General features: G+C 37.9%; 1 protein-coding gene across 1 annotated transcript in view; it reads right to left on the reverse strand.

The window, feature by feature from the left end:
* Nucleotides 1-15,981: 15,981 nt before the first annotated feature.
* The window catches only part of FER1L6 (fer-1 like family member 6), a 130,939-nt gene continuing 121,094 nt past the window's right edge, over nt 15,982-25,826 (reverse strand). The window contains exons 27-28 of the mRNA XM_007488294.3: nt 18,781-18,881; nt 15,982-17,182 (exon numbers count right to left, since the gene is read on the reverse strand). Coding sequence (XP_007488356.2) covers nt 16,999-17,182; nt 18,781-18,881 — 285 coding nt within the window. The 3' untranslated portion in view covers nt 15,982-16,998. The remainder of the gene's footprint in view (nt 17,183-18,780; nt 18,882-25,826) is intronic.

Raw genomic sequence — 25,826 nt, forward strand, 5'->3', positions numbered from 1 at the left:
CAAGAGTCTTTCTGGCAAACTAAATGTTGTTGAATTTCATTTTCTAATACATTCTATTTCTAATGTATTCTGTTACATTCTTTATGGATGAGTTCATCTTATTTGCATTCATAGTTATGATAATTAACTATGTCCCTTGTCCCCATCCCCACACTTTGCTTACTCTATAGTACTTCTTCATTGAATTCAAATTTTCTTTTGTTTACTCATATCTCCAGCCTTAGTTCCTAGATTTGGATTTTGTACCAGGTCAGAGGGAATATCCCCTATAAACTCTTTTTAAATAGGGGACAGAACCTATATGGTCCTGTCGCCTCTATGGTCTGGATGCCCCTAATACTACAGTTCTAGAGGAGATGGCTAGGATTAGATCCTACTCTCTTTACCATAATCCCCAATTTCCATCTCTATCTTCTGGTGGTCCAATGTAAATATTATCCTTGATCCTATCTTTGTTTTCTCCTAGCACAATATGTATCCATCATGCTGCAGCCCTGAGAGACCTTAACTGTATGATGGACATCACAATAGTTCCAGGCTTTCTAGAGGATTAAATACTACATGACCCTGGCACCCTGCATAGTGATCCATCTAGGGCTGGCTTTGTGCCCCCTGACAAACTCTAAAAGACTGAGAATGATATCTTGGCTGGTTCTGATCCCATTTACTAAAGTTCAAGCCCTGATCCACTTATGTCCTCACTTTATCAGTCTACAAGCTTTCTGACCATCTTCTTATGAAATCATTGATAGGGTTAAAAAATTCATTCATGTTTATCTTTGGTCTTCTTTTTCATCTTTTCCATCATGCTGCCTCCTCCTAGGTAACTTTCATGTCACTATCTTAACCAAAAGTCCACTCCAAAAACATTCCCTTTCACATGATCTCAGTTGACCTTAAAACTGTTGGGGAAGCTAATTTAAAAAAAAACAACCATCAACTCTGGTGTCAAGATTTTGAAGAAGTGGGGCAGTAGATGGAGAAAAGAGGAGAGAAAATTACAAAGTACTGGATAAGGCTGAGCAAGGCAGGCTTCCACATGGGGCTACCATAACGTATTGACCTTCTCTCCTTATGATCATTAGGTATTTTGACTAGAAGGCTGATGAGTGATAAGGATGCAATCTGGAGCTAGTAAAGCATAGTTTCAAACTTTGTGAAGATGGTGTTTTATCTAACTGAGCTAAGATAGGGATGAAAAATGTTTTTTTTGGGGGGGTAGGATGTGCCTTTATATCCCCCCCCCCATTCCAGGACCTATAAGAAACATGGATGAAAAGAGTGCATTGCTTTCAGTTTCTAAGATAATCAATGTTATGGCTCTTTCAAGTGAAAGAGGACATCAAGGAGTAATACCCAGAAGCTAGATCAGATTGGGAAGGTAGGGGCTGCTCCCCTCATCCAGTATCCTTAAGCAGACACAGATTTTGTTCCCAAGGCAACCATCCCCAGGGCTGGAGGAGAAGGCTGAATGGTGACAGAAAGAATGCTAGAGGTATGAATGCTTCCTGGTTGAGCATGCTTTGAATTGACAATGGGGTCCTAAGGAGGGAGGGCAAGCTTGATGCTAAGACCTACATGTAAGATGAGACCAATTAAAATAGAAATATTCAGAAGAGAGAGACTTCAGAAGAATAATTAATAAAAAGATGGAAGGGAAGAAAAGAAGTGATGAGGGCCCTAGAACCCTGAATAAGTCAAGGTCAAAGATATATAGGTTTTCTGAGTTGAATCTGGATATTTCCACCCTAAATAGAGTTCAGTTTCATAAAAATCACAAAATCTTCAGGAGTCACCATTGAACCCAGCTAGACTTATTCACATCATAAGGTATTCGGAATGAAAAACTCACCATCTTCAGAAATTCACTCCAGTGCTCTGGTGCTTCATGCAACCCTTCTATAACTAACATTTACCTTATGCTTTAGAATCAATAGTATTGTGTATTGGTTCCAAGGCAGAAGAGTCACAAAGTCTAGGCAATGGGAGTTAAGGTACTTGTCCAGGGTCACACAGCTAGGAAGTATCTGAGCCAGATTTGAACTCAGGATTTCTTGTCTCTAGGTCTATCTCTCAAAGCACAGGGCCACCTAGCTGCTCCTGGCATTGTGCTTTATAAATATTATTTATTTAAATCATCCCAACAATCTTGGGAGGTAGATGCTATCATTAGCCCCATTTTATAGATGAGGAAACAGAGGCAAACAGAGGTTAGGTGAATTGCCCAAGGTGATATAGCCAGAAAATGTCTGAGACTATACTTGAATTCATATATTGCTGAGTGTGAACCCAGTGCTTGATCTTCTGTGCATCCCAACCCAGAGATTTATCCTGATTCAGCAGAAAACTGAAATATTATGAGATGTTCTATGCTATTATTCATATAGCAACATAGGTAAATTTAAAATTAGATAATTTCCAAAGTTCTGATATTTGAATAGATCAGGATACAGCTGTGTGCTCATTAGTGTGAACAATGTTGTTATTGTTCATCCTTTGTACTCAAAGAGGACCAATGACATCACGATGCTGAAATTAGACTTTATCTAATATGTGTTTGACTTTGGCTCATTGGTCCAACACAAACTCTATCACGAGTTGGGGATGCATTGTTAGAATGAATTTCTCCCAAGGTGGTCAATTATTTGAATGCTCGCTGTATAGTTTGCTTGGGCTAGAACCAATGACCACATTTAAACAATTATGAGTAATTGAGTAATGGGAATTCAAATATATGCAACTTCAGGAGATCCATTATTTTGACTAATTGAGACCTTACATATTGTTAGAAGATCAACTTAGCTCTAAGCTTTCTAACTATCTGCTTGGGAATTCTTGGAATGGATGGAGGAGTTCACTTGTATTCCTTTTGGTCTTCCTTTTCATTTTTATTTCCAACTGGATTTTCCAGGGGAAGAGGATATAAGCACTGTATATCAATTGTTATCCTCTACCAAGGCAAAAAATAAAAGCTGGTTCTTACCCTTAAGAAGCCTTCATAATTAGAAAGCTAAATTGATAGCACTGTGATATTAAGAAAAAAATTAAGAGATTTGTGTCAGAAGATGTAGGTTTCAATACTGGACCTTCTAGAGGAAGCTGAGTGGCTCAGTGGATTGAGAGTCAGAACTAGAGACAGGAGGTTCTAGGTTCAAATCTGGCCTCAGACACTTCCTAGCTGTGTGACCCTGGACAAGTCACTTAACCTCCATTATTCAGCCCTCAAGGCTCTTCTGCCTTAGAAACAATACACAGTACTGATTCTAAGGTGGAAGGTAAGGGTTTAAAAAAGAAAATAAATAAATAAATACTGGACCCACAGCTTATTAACTGTGTGATCTTAAGGAAATGTCTTAATTTTAATTTTCTCATTGACAAAAACAAAAGACTTAACTAGAATCTCTAAGGTACCTTTCAGCACGAAATAAAGAAACAAAGGCAAAAGTGAAACAGGCCATGTCCTCAAGGAGTCTATGTGGTATCAGAGGACACAGTACATTCATATGCAATGGGAATAAAAAAGTAAGCCACTTTGATCTACTTGACCTTCCAGTGGATCACATGGATTTTGGCTTAGTGATTATCCACTTAACACTTTGAGATAATGAAGCAAATCCCTTATTGGCCAGTGGCCAGGAAGAAGTATTCTCTCAACAATCTTTAAAAGAAGAATCAACTTCCATTCTTTGCTTTTTTCTCTCTGTCTCCAGAACAAGCAGTATTTGACTTCCTAAGACTTCTGGGGGTTTGGTTTAGGGGGTGGGTAGAGGGACATCTCCTACCCTAGGCAGTGATGGTGACTATTGAAAACATGGCAATGCACACATATTTTGCCTAGAAGAGCATGAACCTGGGTCTTAGATCCCTTGATGCCTCTTTTGCTGATATAGCTTTCCCTGAGGACAGGTGACCCAATAGCGATGTTTCCAGCCTTTAAGTCAACTTACATGTTTAGGAGGTCAAGGGCTCCTGAGTCTCTCAGGAAGAATTGACTGTTAATAGAAGGATATTTTTGCAACTTCAGTTTTTTTTTTAAAGAAAGTGACTATGAAGGGATGATAAACTTAAGCCTTATCTGGTTAACTAGAAAACTTGGACTTTGAGGGCATTGTTTGGACTAAGTAGAATCAAGGTAAAGGTGAAATGCCTATGTAGAATTATATTTTAATGGTTTAATTGTGCTCCACATTGTAGTGTCTTAATTATTAATCCCCGGGGAGATTATAATAGTAATGAGTTATCATGTCATGCTTTTAAATATTTGTCATTGAGTGCTTACACATCTTCTTTGGCAAATATTTTTCTTACAAGGAGGTAATAAATCACTGACTTCCTACAAGATGGCAGTCTTTTAATTATCTGTTGCTGCTGGACACACATCTATAGATGCTACTGCTGAGAAGACTGAGTCTGGTGGACTGCCTGGATTTGGGAGTTTTGAGTTGCAGTAGGGCCATGTTGGGGCAGCTAAGTGGCTGAGTAGATAGAGAGGCAGGTCTGGAGATGGGAGGTCCTGGGTTCAATTTTGACCTTAGACATTTCCTAGTTGTTTTACCCTGGGCAAGTCACTTAATCCTAATTGCCTAGCCCTTGCCACTCTTCTGATTTGAAGCTAATACTTAATATTGATTCTAAAATAAAATGTAAGTGTTTTTAAAAATGTTCATTCTTCATTTTCCTATATGTGCTGCTAAAGCAAGTATCCATCCTTCATTTTCTTTCCTTTTTTAAAAAAAACCGTACTTTCCATCATTGAATACTATGTACTAAGGCAGAAGAATGGTAAGCCTTAGACAATGGGGTTTTAGTGATTTGCCAAGGGTTACACAACTAGGAAGTGTCTTGAGCCATATTTGAACCCAGGATCTTTAGACTCCAGCCTTGATGCTCTATCAACCAAGCCACCTAGCTTCCCCCTAGACCTTCAGTTTCAAAGATCATGAAATTGTGGGATGATGTCTTGACTTGCACATGAATTGGATTTAAGTGAAGAAGAATCGAACAAAGTCTTTAGCCTCATTCTCTTCCAGAGTTATCAAAGTCTATTGGTGTAACAAAATTCAGGATGAGTGGTTATGGTCCAGGATGCAGTGGATGACCATAGCATCTTCTGTGTCTGACCAAGCTCTAAGTGCTCCATAGCTCCTGCTCCAGCTGCCTTTGTGGTTTTTGGAATGAATTATTTTCATCCACCCATTCTATGGGGGGAAGTCTTCACATGTTTGGGTAGACATCCTTTTAACTCACAAGAAGGTTTGAGGTCTGTCAATTCTCCTTAACCTGGTTGAGCCAGCCTGCTGATATAGTTTTACCAACAAGTGGCTGCTACATGCTATAGCTTCTTAGAGCCACAGATAAGAGATGGGTGAAAGGTGGACACCAAAGGTGAATGAGCAGCCAGAATGGAGGGCCACTGGATTGCCTAAGGAGGGGCAAACTGGCCCAGATTGAAAAAAAGAGAACAAATGAAAAGTTACATGCTATTTAGTATTGGGATCAGGCCTGTGAGTGACTTCTATCCTGGGGGAGATAGAGAGATTGGGTCTCAAAACAATAAGTAGCCATCTCAACTAAATTACCAAAACAACCTATATTCTTTAGCTAGAGAAAATAATAAAATTCATTTGAAAAATGAAAAGATCAAAAATTTCAAAGGAATTAATGAAAAATGTAAAGGCAGGAGGTCTAGCAGTACCAGATCTTAACTGTATTATAAAGCAGTGTAAGAATAATTTTAGGGTTGTGACCTAATCTAAGTTATTTTTGGTCACCAGGGAATATCCCAAATAAAATACCCAAGTCAGCTTTTTAATTTATGGTGGTTTAATTAACATAGAGGGAAGGAATTAAGGAGAAGGGAAAGGGAAAGGGTGTAGGATTTCTCCCACCTGGACTGTGCCAGGGGGAGTTCAAAGTCCTCTGCCACGAGGTCCCTGAAGATTAGTGGCTTTTTAAGAGGATAACGCTTGGAAGGTAAAGGAGAAAGAATCAGCCTAAACTACAATGGAGCTCAGTAAAGATGACTCACCTGAACTAGGCTACTCAGCTTCCTCCAGTATGGTATCAAGGAAAACTCACCACTAAACCCGGACAATAGCAGCCGCCACCCAAGATGCTGAAATGCTCAGCATGCTCCGCCAGCCACCTCTTCACCACCAAAGAGACCAGAGAGAGGAAGTGACGCAAATATATAGATGGTTTTTACATAACTTTTCTGCATCTTACATGTACCAATGGTAGCTTAAGCTTGACTTAGAACAGCCCAGGGGTCTGTCCATTGTTTCTGATTTGTCATTTGGTAGCACATCTGTCATAGGTCATTCTCCTAAATACTTAATATTTAAGTATGGGTATAGACAGACACTCCTGTTTTTGTTAGACTAAGAAGGGTGGAGTAATCTAAAGTTCACAACAATAATTATGAAATTATCTCATACTGAATAAGAAATAGAAATCTACTGATTAATGGAACAGGACAGACATACAACAAACAGTAGTAAATATTTTTGTTCAACAAAAGAATAGATCTAGGTTTGGGGGCTAAGAAATCATTATTTGGTAAAAATTACTGGGATTACTGGAAAGTTGTTTGGCAGAAAGTAGACCAATATCTTACACCAATCATTAAGATGAGATAAAAATGGCTACATGATCTAGACATAAGAGGAGATATAAGTATATTAGCAGAACGAGCAACCAAACAAAAAGAGGGCCCTAAAAACTACTCCTTTCCCCTCCCAACCTGTAAAACCCCTAAGCTTTCCTCCAAATAGGAATTAGAAGTTTAAATTTGGATCTTGAATTATGTCTTGGTTAACTTTTATTTATTAACGTTTATTTTGGATATATTTGATTATCTGTTTTAGGAATACAATGGTTTGTTTTACTCTCTTTGGGAGAGTCTTTGGACTGACTGTTAATTTTTACCTGCCTAGCCAATAAATCACTTATAATAAACATAAAATAAAAAATTGTCAGCTAAGCCAGAACTTAGTGAATATATAAAAGACACAAAACAAAATAAATATCTCTTTTTTTCTTACCATTGTCCATGAGATGAAAGAATGATTTTTTAGGCCCTGGAGATCTGCCTCTTTCTCTTCCTCCTTTTCCTTTTCTTTCTTTTCTACTTTCACATGTTATACAGGATTAATGTCTGCCTTTGGAGTTTGGAAGACCTATGCTAAAGTCTTTCCTTTGATACATACAATCTGTGTGACCATAGGCAATTTTTTTAACTTTTTAGAGCCTATAAAGATTAAAATTTAGGGAAGACTGAGGCAGGTAGAAATTAGTTTCTCTCTGCAAGGAGTATTATATTTTTTAGAGGTTTATTGAAGATTAAGGAGTAAAGAAAGGGCAGGATAAGAAACACGTGCCTAGGCCAGAGTGGCCTAGACAAGATAATCTCACATCATGGAAGAGACGCCTTTGCTCCAAAATGGAAGTCCAAAAAAAGAGCCACAAAAGCCTTTGCAATCAGCTTAAATCCTTCCTCGATCTCGGCACACCTCAGAATTGCGTGAGATTACAAGGCATTTTGGGGAAGTGGAGCAAGGGCTTGTGGGGATTGAAGTCCAGAGTTCTAGTCTATTTTTTACAAGCCCCAGGAAAATCTCTGACTAAAATTTACATTGGAGTTTTATATAAGTATTGATGGGGAGTTTCTTCACTGGAGTTCTCCAACCAAGGGAAATCCTGCACCAGATCAAATATTTAATTATTTATCTTGTTATTTATTTGAATTTTGTTTGTTTGGCCATTCATTTATGAATTAATGTGTTTATTTATTCACTTCCTCTTTCATTTATTTATTATCAAGGACAGCCAAAGCCAGAGCTCAAGTTTCATGAAAAAAATGCAATGCTCTCAAATACAATCTGTGACAAGGAAATCACTTTAAAAGACTGATATATATTAATTTAAGGTCGCCAAGGAATTCAGCTATGTAATTCCTAAATGAAAACTCAAGTCAGCAGTCAATCTTTTATGGAGTTTAATTACAACAGGAGGAAGAAAGGAATTAGAGATAGAGAGAGAGAAAAGGGAGAGAAGGGAATAGGGCTTAAATACCCCTTCTGTTTAGGCTGGGCCAAAAGGCCCAACCCCTTAGATAGCTGGGGCAAAGAAAAGAGATCAGTCCCTATTACTCACGTGACCAAAATGGAGAAACAGTCTCAGAGGCCCCCACCTTCAGCTTCCTTCAGAGCAAGCTTCTCAGAGCACACTCCAACCACTCAGACAAACTCCTCAACCACCACCCTGAGTCTTCAGAGCCCTCTATCTTTAAGGAAACCATCCAAGTTCCCTCCCCTCAGTTCTCACATCTACCAATCACTGTCCATCAATTTCCCTGTGCCAATGGTGGCTCTAGCTTAACCCAGGACCACCCAGAGGTCTCTGGCTTTGCACATGTCTGTTGAAGGTCATATTTTCAAATAATTAAATCTTTGATCCTTTGCTACAGCCCTTCCTAAATCCTGTTAACCTGAGTAGGGTAGAGATTGGAATAATTAAATTTTGATCTATGCTGCAGCCCTTCCTCAATCCTGTTAGGACTGAGTAGGGTGGAGATTGATTCCAAGTATCTCCATTGTATCAATTCTAAAATCAATCATGACTCAAAGAAATTCCTGTTCTATGCTTAAGCATAGGTCAAAGTCCTTTCCATTGTTCAGCAAAAGGTTTCTGTCCTAAAGTAATCTTAAGAAGGGAGGAGGAGGAAACTCTCATGCCAATGGGGTTCACATTCCAATAGCCAAGACCCACTATCAATAGGAAATTTTTCAAGTATGAAATTTCCCAATGGTGAAATTTCCAACATTTATAAGTCTAAGAAATTTTGAGGTTTACAAATCCACAGAGAAATGGCTTTCTGGTTATCAAATACTGTAGAACCAAAGGATCCATACAAGACAAGAATGGCCAAAGAGAGAATCACTGCAAGTTCAAATATACATATGACTAAATCTGACACTTATTTTCTATGATGGGAGGTTATTTCTTTCTTTTTTAACAAAGTAATATTTATTGCAAGCTAGATTAAGAGGATAATAAACACACACTGTGAAAATAGATATCTACTAAAGCCCCAATTGGAGTTATTGTGTTAAAATGTCAAAAGATGTGAGTTATAATGATTGATACTAGCACACAAAGTAGTGAGATTTTCCAGAGGGGTGAAATATGCTTTAATATTGCTCCTTCAGGCTTGTTTATGAGCAATATAGCATGTGGATTCTATGATACGTAAGGATTAGTAGTCACTATTCCCATCTTAACTAGACCCTAAGCAGACATGCTAGCACCATGGGATCATAAACTCTCTAGCTGGAAGGGATTTTTAGGTCAAATCTTATCTAACGAGACAAGGAAACTGAGGTCCAGAGAGAAGTGACATGCTCAATGTTACATTAAAAGCAAATAGTAAAATTGAAATTATCGATTTTTATTGCTTCTGACACCATCTCCCCCAGGCTTTTACCAAAATCTCACTATACCTAGAGGACAAGATCTAAAGAACGCCTTTAGTTTATATTATCTTTGATTTTGCTATTTTGGGGAAATTTCTTATTCCTTAGAGCTTTTTGTTCCTGGACCTCTTTGCTTCTATTCTTAGGTGACCTTGAAATAATAAACAAATTTAAATTTTTCAAAATTTGAGAAGACACATATGCTATGGCGCATGCACATAGGTATATGAAAATATATTTTTGAAAAGATACTCTCACTATTATACTTTCAATGAATAAGTAGGAAGGTAATTTACTAACAGATCTCTAATCTTTAATTATACCTTGAGGAAGGTATTTTAAGTGAATATCTCTCTCTCCTCTCTCCCCTTCCTTTATTTTTTATTAAAAATTTTTTATTTATTTAGTTGATTTGGAATATTTTTCCATGGTTACATGATTCATGTTCTTTCTCTCCCTTCCTCCCAACAAAATGAGCCTGTAGTCAAGGAGCAATTCCACTGGGTTTTACATGTGTCATCAATCAAGATCTATTTCCATATTATTAATATTTGCATTAGGATGATTGTTTAGAGTCTACAGCCCCAATCATATCCCCATTAACCCATGTGCTCAAGCAGTTGTTTTTCTTCTGTGTTTCTACTCCCACAGTTATTATAGAAGTTTATTTCTAAAAAAATTCCCTATCTGATTTAGGGATGAGAAGGAAAATCATGACATCAAGTTAACACTTCTTTGCTTCCAAAGAAAATTGGGTAGTATAGTGTTTGTATTCAATTAAACCTGTGCTCAAGCTTTCAAATTTTAATATAGGATTGTGTCCATGTTATAGATAAATCAGTTGAGGCTCAGAGAGACATGATTTATCTGAGGTTACACCCAGCTACCAAGTGGCTGCCTTAATAGGATCCAACTCTTTTAACTCTTGAGTTTACTGTTCTTGCAATCATACCAGGCTGCTTCTTACATGGTCTTCTCTAGGTTTTTTCCATTATGTTTCCAAGTCCTTGTTCCTGAAAGGACCAATAGGACTGAGAAACCTGATGGTCCAATGCCCTCTGGGTAATCTAGCCTCATGGTTTAATTTTTTACTCTTATTTACTGATATGTCAATTTTCACTATTCATTATTGACTACCATTCATTTGCCTAGATTCAGTTATCTTGGATATCTGCCAAACTTTCTGGACCCTTAGAGTGAAATTGCTGTTAGGTTACTCTATGCAATCCTTAAGCAGGTGGCTAGAAGCAGGAAGTAATTCTGGTGAGATAGCTTAGGGAAATTGGAGCAATGATTCATTGCTTTGTTTTAATGAAAATAATTTGGCTGGCACTTAAAATGCTTTTTTCACTCAATCATCATAAATATCATGAAGGCTGGTCCTAGCTGGAAGTTTTGTTGTCTTTTTTTTAAAAATGTGACTTTTCAACTTAGAATCAATATTGTGTTTTGGTTCCAAGCAGAAGAGTGGTCAAGGCTAGGCAATAGGGATAAAATGACTTGCCCAGGGTCACAGAGCTAGAAAGTGCCTGAAATCAGATTTGAACCTAGGACATTCCATTTCTGGACCTGGCTCTGAATCCACTGAGCTACCTATTTGACCCCAGTTTTATTGTTTTTTGAAGGGGGGAGGAAACCCTAGCCCATTTGCCTTGTACTATAAATCTACATATAATCTCTATAAAATGTAGAAAATTTTAAAATGGAAACTGGTTAGAATTCTAGTCATGCTGGGTATAAAAGTTTAATAGGTATGTCTGTCCTGATTTAGGAAATAGTACATAAAAGCACACATTTTGGCAAATAAATTATATAAGAGGTTTATATGTTAATTATTTGCTTATAAATGAATTAACTGTGGGATTTTTATTTTCAAAGATTAACCTAGGATCTATGAACTGTTTGAAAATATTTTTAACTATTTCAATTTAATTGGTTTCCTTTGAAATCTTGAATATTTTATTTTATGTATTTAAAACATTCTAAGAAGAGAGGATAAAAAGAGAATTTTTTAAAATTAACAAGATATTGCTTTTTTAGTTTTTGTACAAACAAAACCAATTAGATTAGAAAGGAAGTAACAAACTGGGAAAAAATTTATAACAACAATCTCTGACAAAGAAAAAAAATTCTCAAATCTGTAGGGAACTAAGTCAAATGTAAAAGAAATCAAGCTATTCCCCAATTGTCAAATGGTCAAGGGACATGAATAGACAGTTTTCATACAAAGAAATCAAAACTATCAATAATCACATAAAAAGTGTTCTAAATCCCTCTTGATTATAGAGAAATAAAAATCAAAACAACCCTGAGGTACCACCTCACACCTAGAAAATTGGCCAAGATGACAGTTAAGGATAATAATAAATGTTGGAGGGAATGTGGCAAAATTGGGACACTAATACATTTCCAGTGGAGTTGTAAATTGATCCAACTATTTTGGAAGGGAATTTGGAATTATGCCCAAAGGGTTTTAAAAGAATTCCTGCCCTTTGATCTATCAATACCACTACTAAGTGGTTTGTACTCTCAAAGAGATAATAAAAAGGGGTTATACAAAAATATTCATACTTTGTGGTGGCAAAAACATTGGAAAATGAGGGTTGTCCCTCCATTGGAGAATGGTTGAACAAATTGTGGCATATGATGGTGATGGAAGACTATTGTGCTGTAAGGAATGATGAACTGAAGGATTTTTACATGAATTGGAAAAACCTCCATTAACTGATGCAGAGTGAAATGAGCAGAACCAAGAGAACATTGTACACAGAAAAGGAAACATTGTAGAATATTTCAATGTGATGGACTTTACTAGTAGAAGCAATGCAGTGACCCAGGACAGTTCTGAGGGATTTATGAGAAAGAATGCTATCCACATCCAAAGAAAGAACTGTGGAAGTAGAAATGCAGAATAAACATACAATTTATCACTTGTTTATATGGGTACATGATTTGGGGTTTTGGTTTTAAAAGATTGCTCTGTTGCAAAAAGGAATAATATGGAAATGGGCATCAAGTGATAACATTTTTATAACCCAGTGGAATTGTTTTTCAACTCTGGGAAGGGGGAGGAAAGAGGGCAGGGAAAGAAAATGAATCATGTAAACATGGAAAAATATTAAAAAATAAAAATAAAAGATATTGATTCCCATCCCCTAATTATGCAATTTTTTGGCATAGAGAATACCTGAGGGAAACCCCTTCACCCAATTATGGATTAGTAATTGCCCTACAATTTCTAGCTTTGGATATTTGCTTGGGGCAGTGAGTTTCATGACTTATTCCAAGGTCACACTGTTTGTATGTGTTAGGACCTAGACATTTTACTGGAGCTATTTTGGGTCATCATTAACTGATTGCTCTGAAGCAGTAACAGTATATCAAAGCACAGAATGTTGGAGCTGAAAAGACCCATATGGAAGCTGACAACACCCCCCTTTCTCCCTCTGTTGACTCTTTTAGGATATTAAGAAAACATCTTAAATTTATTCTAATCTGAAATTTTTGGACTAATTTAAAAGTGAAAACCTTGTCAAACATTCTTCTGCTATCATTTCTGAAACAACCTTCTTCATCATTATATTCTTCCCCTTCCCCTTCCTCTTCCTCTTCTCCTTCCTCCTCTCTCCTCTTCTCTCTTCTTCCTCTTCTTGTTCTTATTCTGCTGCTTCCTCCTCCTTGTTCTTCTTTTTCTTCTTTTCCTCCTCCTCTCCCCTTCCTTCTCAAATGTTTGAACACTCTCCATATCTTTTAAACATATTTATCTCTAAGCTCCTTGAGATCAAAGACTCCCTTTCTTTGTCTCATTCATGTTTAGCACAGTAATAGATACATAATACAAGGTTACTTAATGATTGACTTTTCATACATACATACACAAAAACATGTCTAGACTATGACAATAGAATTTAGAGACCCAAGTGACCTCAGATCATCTGATCCAAACTTTAAAATTTTATAGATGATGAAACTTAGGCCTGGAGAGGGGATGTGACCTCCAAAATCACAGAGTTAGGATATGAAATCAAGACCTCTGACCTCAAAACCTGTTCTTTTCCCACCTTAATTAGTGGTGCAGTAGGGAGAATATTGGGTCTAGAGTCAGGAAAACCCAAGTTCAAAATCAGCTCCAGACAGTTATGAGCTGTATGTACCTGGGTAAGTCACTTAACCTCTGTCTGACTCAGTTCCCTAAGTTTCCTGAACTGCAAAATGAGGGTAATAATAACATCTCCTTCAAAGAGTTGTGATGATGTAGGGAAATATTTTGTAAAGCATTTATTTAGCACAGTGTTCAGCCTATAGTAGTTGCTTAATAAATACTTTCCTCCCTCTCCCACTTCAATGTAAAGTTGCCAGTAAAAGAAGAAAGCCAGCTGTCTTTGTGCTACTACATCACATCACAAAACATTTTACATATGACATCACATTTCATACACACAATACTCCTAGGAGATAGAGTTGGTATTATGATGATTTGTTCCTAGGATCATCAGATATGGAGCTGGCCAAGAATGTAGAAATTATCCTCTCCAGCTATCTCATTTCAACAGATAAGGATCCTCAAGCCTAGAAAGTTTACGTGCCTTTTTCAGGATCCCCAAGGTGACTGAGCCAGAACTGAAGCCTACTTCTGACTCCCACACCAATGCCTTCCCCACTCTATCAAGCTGAAAATGATTAACACTCAAGGATGAAGAGAAAGTTACTCTCACAGAGAAAGTCATCAGTGAGAATAGAGAGCACCTTGTTGAGGTTTCAGATTTACAACAGGAAAATGTCTTGCTTCAAAGAAAAGATATTCAGGGCTCAGTCTCATACTATTTTATACTATGTATCCTACTGACTCCCATCATTCTAGAGAAAAGATTGGGCTAGGTAATTGCACTGCCTACATTATCCCTTAGGAGTGAAAGATGAGAAACTAAAAGGTTTCCCTGTTTATTGTTCCAGCACAAACTCTTTAAATTACAGAACATTTTACTGGAACCATTTTGGGTCTTCGTTGACTGTACTGAAGCAGTAATAGAATATTAAAACCTAAGATTTTTTAGCTTGACAGACCCATAAAGGTTATGAAAACTGATTGTAACCATCTTCCCCTCTCTACTTTATTTTTTAAAATATTAAGAAAACATTTTAATTTATCCTATTCTGGAACTTTTGTGCTAATCTAAAAGTGAAAAACATCAATTCTGAAACAATTTTATTCTTCCTTCTATCTCTCTCACTATCCTTCTCCCTTACTTTCCTTCCTTTCTTCCCTCCCTCCCTTCCTTCCTCATCCCTTATTCAAGAATATTTTCCCAGCCTCCCTCACTAACTCCCAGTATAAAAATCCTTCTTCTAATTAGGCATAGTCAAGTACAACAAATGCATTCATTGACTGCACCCCAAAATGTATATCTCATTTTTTATCTTGAGTCCGGCACCTTTCTGTCTTCCTACAGTTTCTCCAGCAACAGTCATTTTTCTTTTTTAATCATCTTTGCCAATATATAGATATGAGGTAGAACCTCAGAGCTGTTTTAATTTCTGTTTCTCTATTGGTGATGTGGAGTATTTTTACATGACTGTTGATAACTTTCTTTTATTCCTTTAAGAACTACATGTTCTTCCTCTTTGAAAGCCTATTTTTTGGGGGGGATATCTCTTGTTCTTATATATTAGAATACATTCTTTCTATATCTTGGATATCAGATTTTTGTCAGAGAAACTTTCAGCAACGATTTTTCATAGTTGTTCCCTTCTAATTTTAACTACATTGATTCTGTGTACATCATGCCTCCATTTGGAGCTTATCATGCATGATACATTGTGTTTAGCCTGGCTGGCTGCACCCTTATGAATTTCTCCATTATGACCCAGGGACCTCTTCATCATGGAAAATCACTTCAGCCCCAGAACTCATTCTTCAGTATTCTATGCCTCTGAGCCTCCTTCATCTCATTGGAAGGTGGATAGCTTCTCTCAGAATCTCCATTTAAGAAAAGTGCCCAGGCCAGTCATCTCCACATTCCACCAGGCTGCACACCTTTGGGTTCCTCCATCCTGACTCTCAGCCAAATACCCTTTTCTCCTTCTCATCCCTTTTTAGCTTACAATTTTTTATGTGGTCTCCCCCTTGCCCTTACGATGTAAATTCTCTGAAAGCAAGGATTGTCTTTTGTCTTTCTTTGTATTGCCAGAATTTTTTTTTTTTGAGTTAAAACAAATGTTTCAGATTTTCTTGTATAATTCTGAAATGTAAAAATGATTTTGAATCTAAATCATCTCCCAAATCCTATCTGATCCAGGATTGTGGCCTGGTGTTACACCTGGCTCCTTGAAGGTGAGTCAGAGAATTACAATCTCTAGTAGGTCCTACTAAGCAGAAAAGAGCCCATGAGAGACCATGAACCTATTGTTCAAGCATCAGAAGAACCAAGCGTGGAAAGACCCAACACCAGAAGACTGGTCCCAGGAAGATGATAAACCTGGGGGTCAATGATAACCCACAAAACAGACAAAAGCTGAAATAAATCATGTTATAAAAGCAGAAAGTACTATATTTGAGGAGGTACATACATAATGTAGTAGAATGTAGAATCAGGAGGTCTCGAGATCAAATCCTATCTTAGACACTTAATAGTTATACAATTGAACAACCTATTTGAAACATTAGCAAGTGAGTGCATCCTGCTTGTATGAGCCTTGGCTCAGCTTCTGGGACTTGACAGAGCCCACCATTTGTCTGATATTGGCTCATCCAGTTGGCATGCAGCTGCTATGGTCAGACCACTCCATGTCTTGAGCTAATTATTCAAATATGGAAAAGGAGGCAGCATGGTACAGGGAAGAGGGCTGAAGTGGAAATCAGAAGGCTTGAGTTCTCGTCCTAGCCCCATCACTGATCAGATGTGTGCTCTTGGCTAAGTGATTTTTTTTTCTGATTTCTTTCAGGTTTCCTGACTTGCAAAATGTTGACAATAATACCACTGCTTTAAGGATCATATGTGATACTATATGCTTTTGTAAAACACTAAAAAGCTATAAAATATACCCATAAGGGACAGGATAGGGCTTTTACCTAATTAGAAATAATAGTTCTTGTGTCATAAATAATGTTCATCAGAACCAGAAAACATATTTGTTCTAAAATTTCAGACATTAGTTTAAACCTACCAGATTGAGACAAAATATACATTTACACCCAAAATATAGATTGATTTCTACAAAAGAAAGTCTCAGTGGAGTATACCGAGATTAGGAGTTAGTCTCTAATCTTGGCAATGGGTGACATTTCAGAAGACATTCTGTCTGGCGAGCAAGGTTCTATGTGACAAGAGGAGACCAGAGCATTTCTTTTATTTAGTCTTTAGTGATTTGCACTTAATTTCCCATTAGGTCATACTTCATTCATCCATGTATTACTCTTGCCCCCACCCAAGAAGAATCTAGTACAAGTCTCTGCATATAGCAATAAATATTTGTTGTTGATGAAGATAATGAATGAAAAATAAAATCAGAAAAGGAGCAAAGTCCTCTAGGAGCCCACAACGATCTTGCGGCTGATGGCTCCAGGCAGCGTGTAGATGAAAAGCACCAGGAAGATGATAAGGATGATGAGAATGAAGCCAATGATGATGTACTTCTTGTAATTCTTCCAGATGAGGTGATACAAGCACTTGAAGGGACTCACGAACCAGGAGAAGGAGGTGTCTGGGCGGCTAGGTGGGAAGAAACAAGGATGTAATGAGTCATAGAATCCTATCATTTTGCCACCATTTCAGATAAGTGCCAATTAGAGTTAAGAGCATTTCTTACTAAGACCTTCTGGAACCCTCCAGTTCAAAAGTAGAGGCTACATGAGTGAAATCTTTAAGAAGTGGAAAAAAAGATTATTTTAAATGATGACCCTTGTCTTGTTGTAATGACTAGAATGGTTCCTCCATTGATATATTTCCTGATGTTAATGTTGTCTCTGGGACTTAAGAATTTCCAGTTTTCTCTAATTTACCTTTTGTTATTTACTCAATGAGTTATGTCTGACTTTGTGACTCCATTTGGAGTTTTCTTAGCAAGGGTACTGGAGTGGCATGCCATTTCCTTCTCTAATCCATTTTATAGAAGAGGAAACGGAGGCAAAAAGGGTTAAGTGATTTGCCCAGGATCACACAGCTTATAAGTGTCTGAGGCTGCATTTGGACTCGGGTCCTCGACCCCAGGGCTGTCACTTCTATCCATTATGCCACCTTGTTGCCTGGCAAGTTATCTGACAAAGTCTTATAGAACAACAGTAATAGTCAGCATTAATATAGTGCTCTTTATACACTTTATAAATCCTCACAAGAACATTTTGGGGTTAACAATTATTGTTATTCTCATTTTAGAGGCTAGGAAACTGAGACTGAGAGGTTAAATAAGTTATTGAAGGAAGATTTGAACATAGGTCCTTTTGATTCTATGTCCAGGACTCTATACATTATGCTATGTTGTCCTTCAATAAATAAATTAATTCACAGATGTGTTTAACAATGAATGTGAATAGGGAGCAGCTGGGAGGCTCAGTGGATTGAGAGTCAGGCCTAGAGACAGGAGGTCCTAGGTTCAAATCTGGCCTCACACACTTCCCAGCTGTGTGACCCTGGGCAAGTCACTTAACTCCCATTGCCTAGCCCTTACCACTCTTCTGCCTTGGAGTCAATACAGAGCATTGACTCCAAGATGGAAGGTAAGGGTTTTAAAAACAAAATAAAACAAAACAATGAATGTGAATAAACAAATACCTAGCACATGTATGTACCATCCTGTTAGTCAATGCAAAGTTAAATTCTTACTGCTCTCAAGGAGTTTACAACCTAGCTAGAGAGATAGAGTAAATGTGAAACAAGAAATGATATATTAGGAAACTTAAATCTTAAGACAAAAACTCTGTTGATATCACTACCCCCAGATTTAGGGCTCTGAAGGTCCATGAGATAGGTCCTTAGGCTTGAGAAATTCTCTTGCTGAGACATTCCTCTAGGCCAGTGATGGTGAACCTTTTAGAGACCAAGTGCCCAAACTGCAAACTGTGTGGAGAGGAAGAGGGGAGCATCCCAACTCTGCATCCCTTGGGCTTTTTAGTAATAAACTCTGGCTAACTCTGTGCTGGGGCAATGGCACACGTGCTCACAGAGAAGGCTCTGAGTGCCCCCTTCTGGCATGCATACAATAGGTTCTCCAACATGACTCTAGGCAAATACATATGACTCCTCAGAGGGGACTAAACCTTAAGCATGTTTCCTGCTCTTTGAGAGGATTAGAAAGATGGGTTTCTACTCACTTGGGCTTGTCCAGGGGTTCTGGTTCTTTCCGAGCTTTACCAACAGGATTTTTTTCAGCTTCTTCAGCAGTGACTAAATGGAATTCAGCTTCTACTTTACCCTATATTAGAAGGGAAATATTTTAATTCATCTTTGTCACAAAAATCTCTTAGAAGTAAATCAGCAAGGTCAGTTATGTGACTGAGTAGATAAAGAGCCAGCCCTGGAGAAGGGAGGTTTTGATTTCAAATCTCAGTTCAGAAACATCCTAGTTGTGTGACCTTGGGCAAGTCACTTAATCCCAACTGCCTAGCCCATACCACTCTTCTGCTTTGGAACTGATATTTAGCATTGATTCTAAGATGGAAAGATAAGAAGAAGGAAGAAGAGAAAGAGGAGTAAGAGAAGGATAAAGAGAAGTAGGAGAAGGAGGAAGTGGAGAAAGAAAACTAGCAATAAAATAGATATCTCATCTTATCTAAATAGCACTTTCAGGCTGGACATTTGCCTCCCAATGACCTCAAGACAAAAATGCTGTAGGTATCACTACCCACATTTTATAGAAGAAAAAAAATGAGGCATTACAGTGCTTGTCTTTAAGGTCACATGAATAATAAGGGGAAAATCTTGATCTCCCAAATTAGTGTTTGTTTGTTTTCCCATCAGGAACACCGGAAGCTATTTTAAATTTCCTAAAGAGTCACTCTTTTGATGAACATCTGGCTCTGCCTCTCTGGGAAAATGGCAGAGAACACCAGGAAATTAAATTAACAAGCACCTTTGCCAGGCACTATGATAGGCACTAGGGAAACAAAGAAATAGTTTCTGCTCTGGAGGAACTTGTATTCTAATGGAGTAGACATGTGAACACATTTACAAACTATTCATAGGATAAATTAGAAATCATAGACTGAGGGAAGGCCTGAGCATTAAAGAGTCCTAGTAAAGACTTCATGCAGAATATGGAATTGAGATGAGGAAGGAGAGTGCTCCAGGCATAGGAGACAGCCAGTGAAAACTCTTGAATTTGGGAGTTGAGTGCCTTGTGATATTTTTCCTCTCTTCCTTCCCTCCCTCCTTCCTTCCTTCCTTCCTTCCTTCCTTCCTTCCTTCCTTCCTTCCTTCCTTCCTTCCTTCCTTCCTTCCTTCCTTCCAAGTAGCTGAGTAGATCATCTGATAAGAATTCTGGACTTGAAGTCAGGAAGATCTGAGTTCAAATCTGGTTTTAGATGCTTACTAGCTATATGACCTTGGGCAAATCACTTGACCTCTGCCTCAGTTTCCTCAACTATAAAATAGGTATAATAGCATTAGCATAATAAATCATAGCCTACCTCAAAAGGTTTTTTGTCAAGATTGAATGAGATAACATTTCTAAAGTTTTTAAGCACAGTACATGACACAGAGAAGACACTATCCTACATAGTTGATTATTCCCTTCATCACCATTCCCATGTCAATTTAGTCCATTAAATTTTAACCATTGTTAAACTGGTTAATTTTTAAACTAAATGTGGTCTTTTTGAAAAATTGATTCTTGTTGGAATTAAAATTAAATTGAAAAGTTTTTTTTTTTAAGTGTGTGTGTGTGTGCGTGCATGTATGCTCTCACTCGATTCACCAAGATCATCTTAGATGCCTCTATCCTTCCAATTACCCAGGCATGAAACATAGTATCGTCCTTATTTCTTAACTCTTTCTCATCCCCATATCCAATCTGTAGCCAAGTCTTGTTGATTTTATCTTCTTAACATCTTTCATTCATAACCACTTCTCTCCTCTGACACTGCCACTACCCTGAAGCAAGCCCTAGTCCCTTCATGCCTATGAGAATTAAATAGTTTTTCAGCTGGTCACCATACATCAAATCTCTTTCCATTCCAGTCCGTCCTTCTCTCAGCTATAAAATTAATCTTCCAAAGGCAAAGGTCCCTCTATTCAATAAACTCTAAGATTTTCTATTACCTCTAGGATTAAATATAAATTCCTGTTTGGTGTTAAAACCCTCCATTATCTAGTCTCCTACCTTTCTCTTCTCATGTCTTAATCCCCATGACATTCTAGTGATGAAGGAAGGAAGGAAGGAAGGAAGGAAGGAAGGAAGGAAGGAAGGAAGGAAGGAAGGAAGGAAGGAAGGAAGGAAGGGAAAGAAGGAGGAAGGGAGGGAAGGAAAGAGAGAGGCAGGGAGGGAAGAGGGATAGAAGATGAAATAGGCATTTAATAAGTAATTATCTGAGGCCAAATTTGAATTTCCTCATTTCAGAGGTAGCTAGGTGGCTACTCAGTGATTAGAATGCTGGTCCTGGAGTCAGGAAAACCTGAATTCAAATCCTGCCTCTGATTATCATCTGTGTGACTCTGGGCAAATCACTTAACTTCTGTTTGCCTTAATCTACTGGAGAAGGAAATGGCAAACGATTCTAGTAGCTTTGCCAAGAAAAGTCCATAGATGACATTGACATGTATGGTCCAAGGGATTTCAAAGAGTCATACACAACTAAACACTTCTTGATGCCAGGTCTAGAGCCCTATACCTTTGCCAGTTAACTGCCTCCCTGGTATTAGAAGCTATTTTCAGCTCACTACTATTCTTGTTGATGTCACAGTCTCTTTTTCTTTTATTTTTTTTTCTCTATCTCTATCACAGTTTCTCTTTCTCTGCCTCTTCTTCACCTCCTTCCTTTATTTGTCTGTCTTACCCTGCCTCACCTCTGCCCTTGGTTTGAGAACAGTTGACCCAAAAAGCCCTAGAAAAGCAAATGAGTTTTAAACATCTTTACAAGAAAAATTGTTTGTTAGATATTTCATATTATTGCTCAGGGTTCTGTTTTCATTATATAGAAGTCTTTTTTGATAGCTTTATGAGCATTTTATTAAGTTAACTGTTTCCCTAATAGTCCATTTACTTAGAAGAGTGCTTATTATAGATTTTATTTCCCTCAATTGTCCGTACTGATAGTTTCCATTATATTTCTTTCTATAGGAAAATTATGTAATTGGTTTGTGGAGTTCAGTTTGCATGTGCTCTCTGACCAAGTCTAAAGATGTCAAGAGTTCTGATCCCCAACAGATTTTGTGGTACAGCCAATGATTGCTGGTGGAAGTTAGAGGTTCTCCTCTTTTATCAAGCTGCTTCCCACAAGGTAAGGTTTATGATTCCTCTACTACCTAATTACCAGCACATCTTGGGTGTTTACCTCTGGCAAAGCTTGATACTTGAAAAATCAATGAGTTCACCACTTGCTTATCCTTTGTGGGATAAGAACACACAATCACTTGTTAGAAGCAAGTATGCCATAGGACCACTAAAGACATAGATTCCAGTGGAAACTAAATAAAAGGTCCCTAGAAAAGTATCACAGATCTAGAACTGGAAGAGACCTCAGAAGCCATCCAGGCTCCCCTATTTAACAGATGATGAAATTGAAGCCCAGGGAGGTAAAGAGTTTGCCCGAGATCAAAAAGGTTGTTGTTATTATTGTTCATCCTTCATTTTAAAGAGCACTAATGATATCATAAGATAATGTTTTGGCTCTCAAATGAATTTTTTTCTAACACCATGAAATAATTTTTGGATAGTTTGATTGATATGGTGCCAAAGAGGTAAAATTAACTTAGGTTGAATTGTTATTTTTATTTTATTGGCTCGACCTACCCATGAGCAATGAATGTTTTTCCATTTGTTTAGATCTGATTTTATTTATGTGAAAAGTGTTTTATAGTTGTGATCATATAGTTCTTGGGTTTGTCTTGGAAGGTAGTCTCCCAGGTATTTTATATTGTATACAGGTATTTTAATGGAATTTCTTTTCTATCTCTTGCTATTGGACTTTATTGGTACTATAAAGCCATGAATTGAATTTAAGTGAATTAGAGCTGCACAGAGTCATCAGCCTCATTCTTCCAGAAGCATCAAAGGCCAGTGGCAAGACAAAAATCAGGATGACTTGTTATGGCCTAGAATTTAGTAGATGGCCTTAGTCTCTTCAAAGTCTGACCAAACTCCTAAACATATCACAGCACTCACTTCTACTGCCTTCATGACTGTTGAAACAAATTGTTCTCATCTGCCCATTATGCCAGGAGAATTCTTCATATGCTTGTAGTAGACATCTTCCTTACTCATTGATGGTTTTGAGGCTAGCAAAGTACCCTCAATCTGGTTTTCATACAGGCATTCAGTCACTTCAGTGCTGTACTACAATTTCTTTTTAGATCAAGAATAGTTAGAGATTGGAGTGCAAATTTATAGAAGTATACCTTGTTTTAGTAAATAGCTATATTTCTAAAAAGGAATTTGTTAATAGGGACTCAAAAAATGATTTCAATGGTATAAGGAACTCCTTGGAGAGGAAATTTTCTCTCCCAACAGCAGTTGGCATCTTCTTGACAAGTTAATGTTAATGCTCAGGGCTCACAACCAGTATGCATCAGAGGCAGAATTCAAACTCAGGCCTTTGCTTTGAGGCTAGCACTTTATACATCACCCCACTGCCCCAATTCACTACCTTTGGAATGATCTGGGTACTCAAAGGCCAAGGGCAAGCTCTGGCAGATGCCAGCATCTTGCTGTCCTAAGCATTTAGCACAGGATACTTAGTAAAAGCGTATTGAGTAGAATTGAAAAGCTTAAACAACTCAGACAACTTGTGCATCACAGGAGCTTAGATTGGGAACCTGAGTACATCTAATAAAATGTCCTCGTTTTGCAAATGAGGTCATTGAGGCCAGAGAGGTTAAACAGGTTGCTCCGGGTCACACAAATGGTTTAAAGAATTATGGAGGGGGCATTTAAGAGGCTCAATGGATAGAGAGCCAAACCTAGAGATGGGAGGTACTGGGTTCAAATGTGACCTAAAATATTTCCTAGTTGTACCCTCACCACTCTTCTGTCTTGGAACCAATACTTCATATTGATTCTTAGAAGAAAAATAAAGGTTTAAAAAAAATCAAGTCCTTTAACAAAGTAAAAAAAATGCTTTCTTCAAAAAGCAAATTCTTACCCTCTGGTTTGTGTTTTATAAATAAATTTCATAAACTAGGTTTGTTTAAAGCAAGATGCAATCACACTTGAACCAAATTTCTAAAAAGAACAATAATTTTTTGGAGGAGACAATTATAACAGATGAAACAATAAAAAAGTCGTCAATCAGGGAAGTTTTACATTCAGTGAAAATGCTCAGCATGTCCAATTACAAGTAACCCAAAGGGCTATTGAAAACTGCAGGGTGGCATGAGCCATCTGTAGCATATTGCTGAATGTTTTGTTGCATAAAAAATGGGGAAAGATGCATAAAGGAGAAAGTGTACAACCAGAAAGGAAGGTGGGCTAGTCACAGAAGTCTGGGAATGGCAGAAAGATTGGAAGCTAAAAGACCTGAGGCCTTTTTTTTTTCCCCAATAGCTATTATTATAGAACAAAATAGCATGTTAGGAAATTAGGTGGTTCTGGGATCAGAGTTCAAATACTGCCTCAGGCACTTACAAACTGTGTGACTCTGGGCAAGTCACTTAAGAAAGAAATGGCAAACCACTCCAGGATCTTTGCCAAGAAAATATCATGGATAGCATTGCTATATTCCACAGGATCACAAAGAATCAGATACAACTGAATGACTAAACAAAAACAACAACAAAATCTAATGTTAGACATCTGATCTAATCTCCTCTTCCAATAGATTGAGACTTAGGTTAAGTGGTTCATTTCCTTTATTTCCTTCTTCTCTACTCATAATTATATCCAATAATTTCTATTACCTCTAAGTTAGAGGAGATGAGGTCATTAAAGTTTTATTCAAATAAGTTTTCCTCAATGTTTTGATAAATCAGGCTCTCCCTGTTGCCAAAAAAAGCTTTGGAAACTTTACTTTGAATGTACACCATCACGTCCTGGGTGATTTTTTGCTTGTTGTTTTTTTTTTTGTTTGGTTGGTTTTTTTAGCCCTTACCTTCTCTCTTAGAATCAATACTGTGTATTGGTTCCAAAGCAGAAGTGCAGTAAATGCTAGGCAATGGGGGTTAAGTGACTTACCCAAGGTCACACAGCTAGGCAGTGTCTGAGGCCAAATTTGAACGCAGGACTTCTGTCTGTCTGGCTCTCAATCCACTGAGCCACCCAGCTGCCCTCTTGTGTAATGTTTTAATATCCAAATTGACCAGATTGGTATGCTGAGAAAAATGCTCCCTCTATCAGATGGGGCCTCTCCTTGCACGTCAATGTCAAAGAGTACAGCAAGCCCAAGAGTGCACTAAGACTACCCTCGAGGGACCAAAGCCAAAGAGAATTCGGCTCGGCTCGTCAAAACCCCGGAGCCCTGACGTGTTTCACTGACTCTAGGGCTTGAATGTGATATTAATTACGTTAATTCTTTAACGTGTTATTTTATAGAATAACATCTTTCCCCTCGGGGCACAGGCCACTTGCAAAATAATGAGGGAAACTCATTTGAATCAAATTTAATGACCTCCTCTTCTCTAGCATAGGGGTGATAAGAAATTACTGGACGCACTTCTGTGAGTTGAGAAGGGGAAACATCACGCAAATAGCCACTTAAGTGAAGCCTCAATTTTCCCCATCTGAAGGAAGAGGAGGCTGAACTAGAACTCTAAAACCCTTTCTAGCTCTGACATCCTATTTTATTCTACCTGTAATAATAACAGCTAGCATTTATACAGGGCTTTGTTTGTGAAGAACTTTAGGTAAGCTATCTAATTTGATCCTTGCGACTCTGTGAAGTAGGGGTTCTCATATTCCCATTTTACACACGAGGAAACTGAGGTTGAAAGGTGAAAACCCTTCCTTAGTCACTTCTCACCTGACTGCATACTTTGGGATTTCTCCCCTTGCCCCAGCAAGCTCATTATTAGAATAACCTCACCCTCCTGTAAGATCTGATAAGCCTTGGTATTGAACTTCATTGCTACCCTCTGTCTCTCTGACTGGAAAATGGGTCCATGAACTCTAACTCTTTGGGGGAGCTGGGTGGCTTATAGTGAGTGGGTTGAGAGCCAGGCCTAGAGATGGGAGGAACTGGGTTCAAATATGACCTCAGACACTTCCCAGCTG

Source organism: Monodelphis domestica, chromosome 3 (assembly GCF_027887165.1).
Source record: "Monodelphis domestica isolate mMonDom1 chromosome 3, mMonDom1.pri, whole genome shotgun sequence".
Lineage (NCBI taxonomy): Eukaryota > Metazoa > Chordata > Mammalia > Didelphimorphia > Didelphidae > Monodelphis > Monodelphis domestica.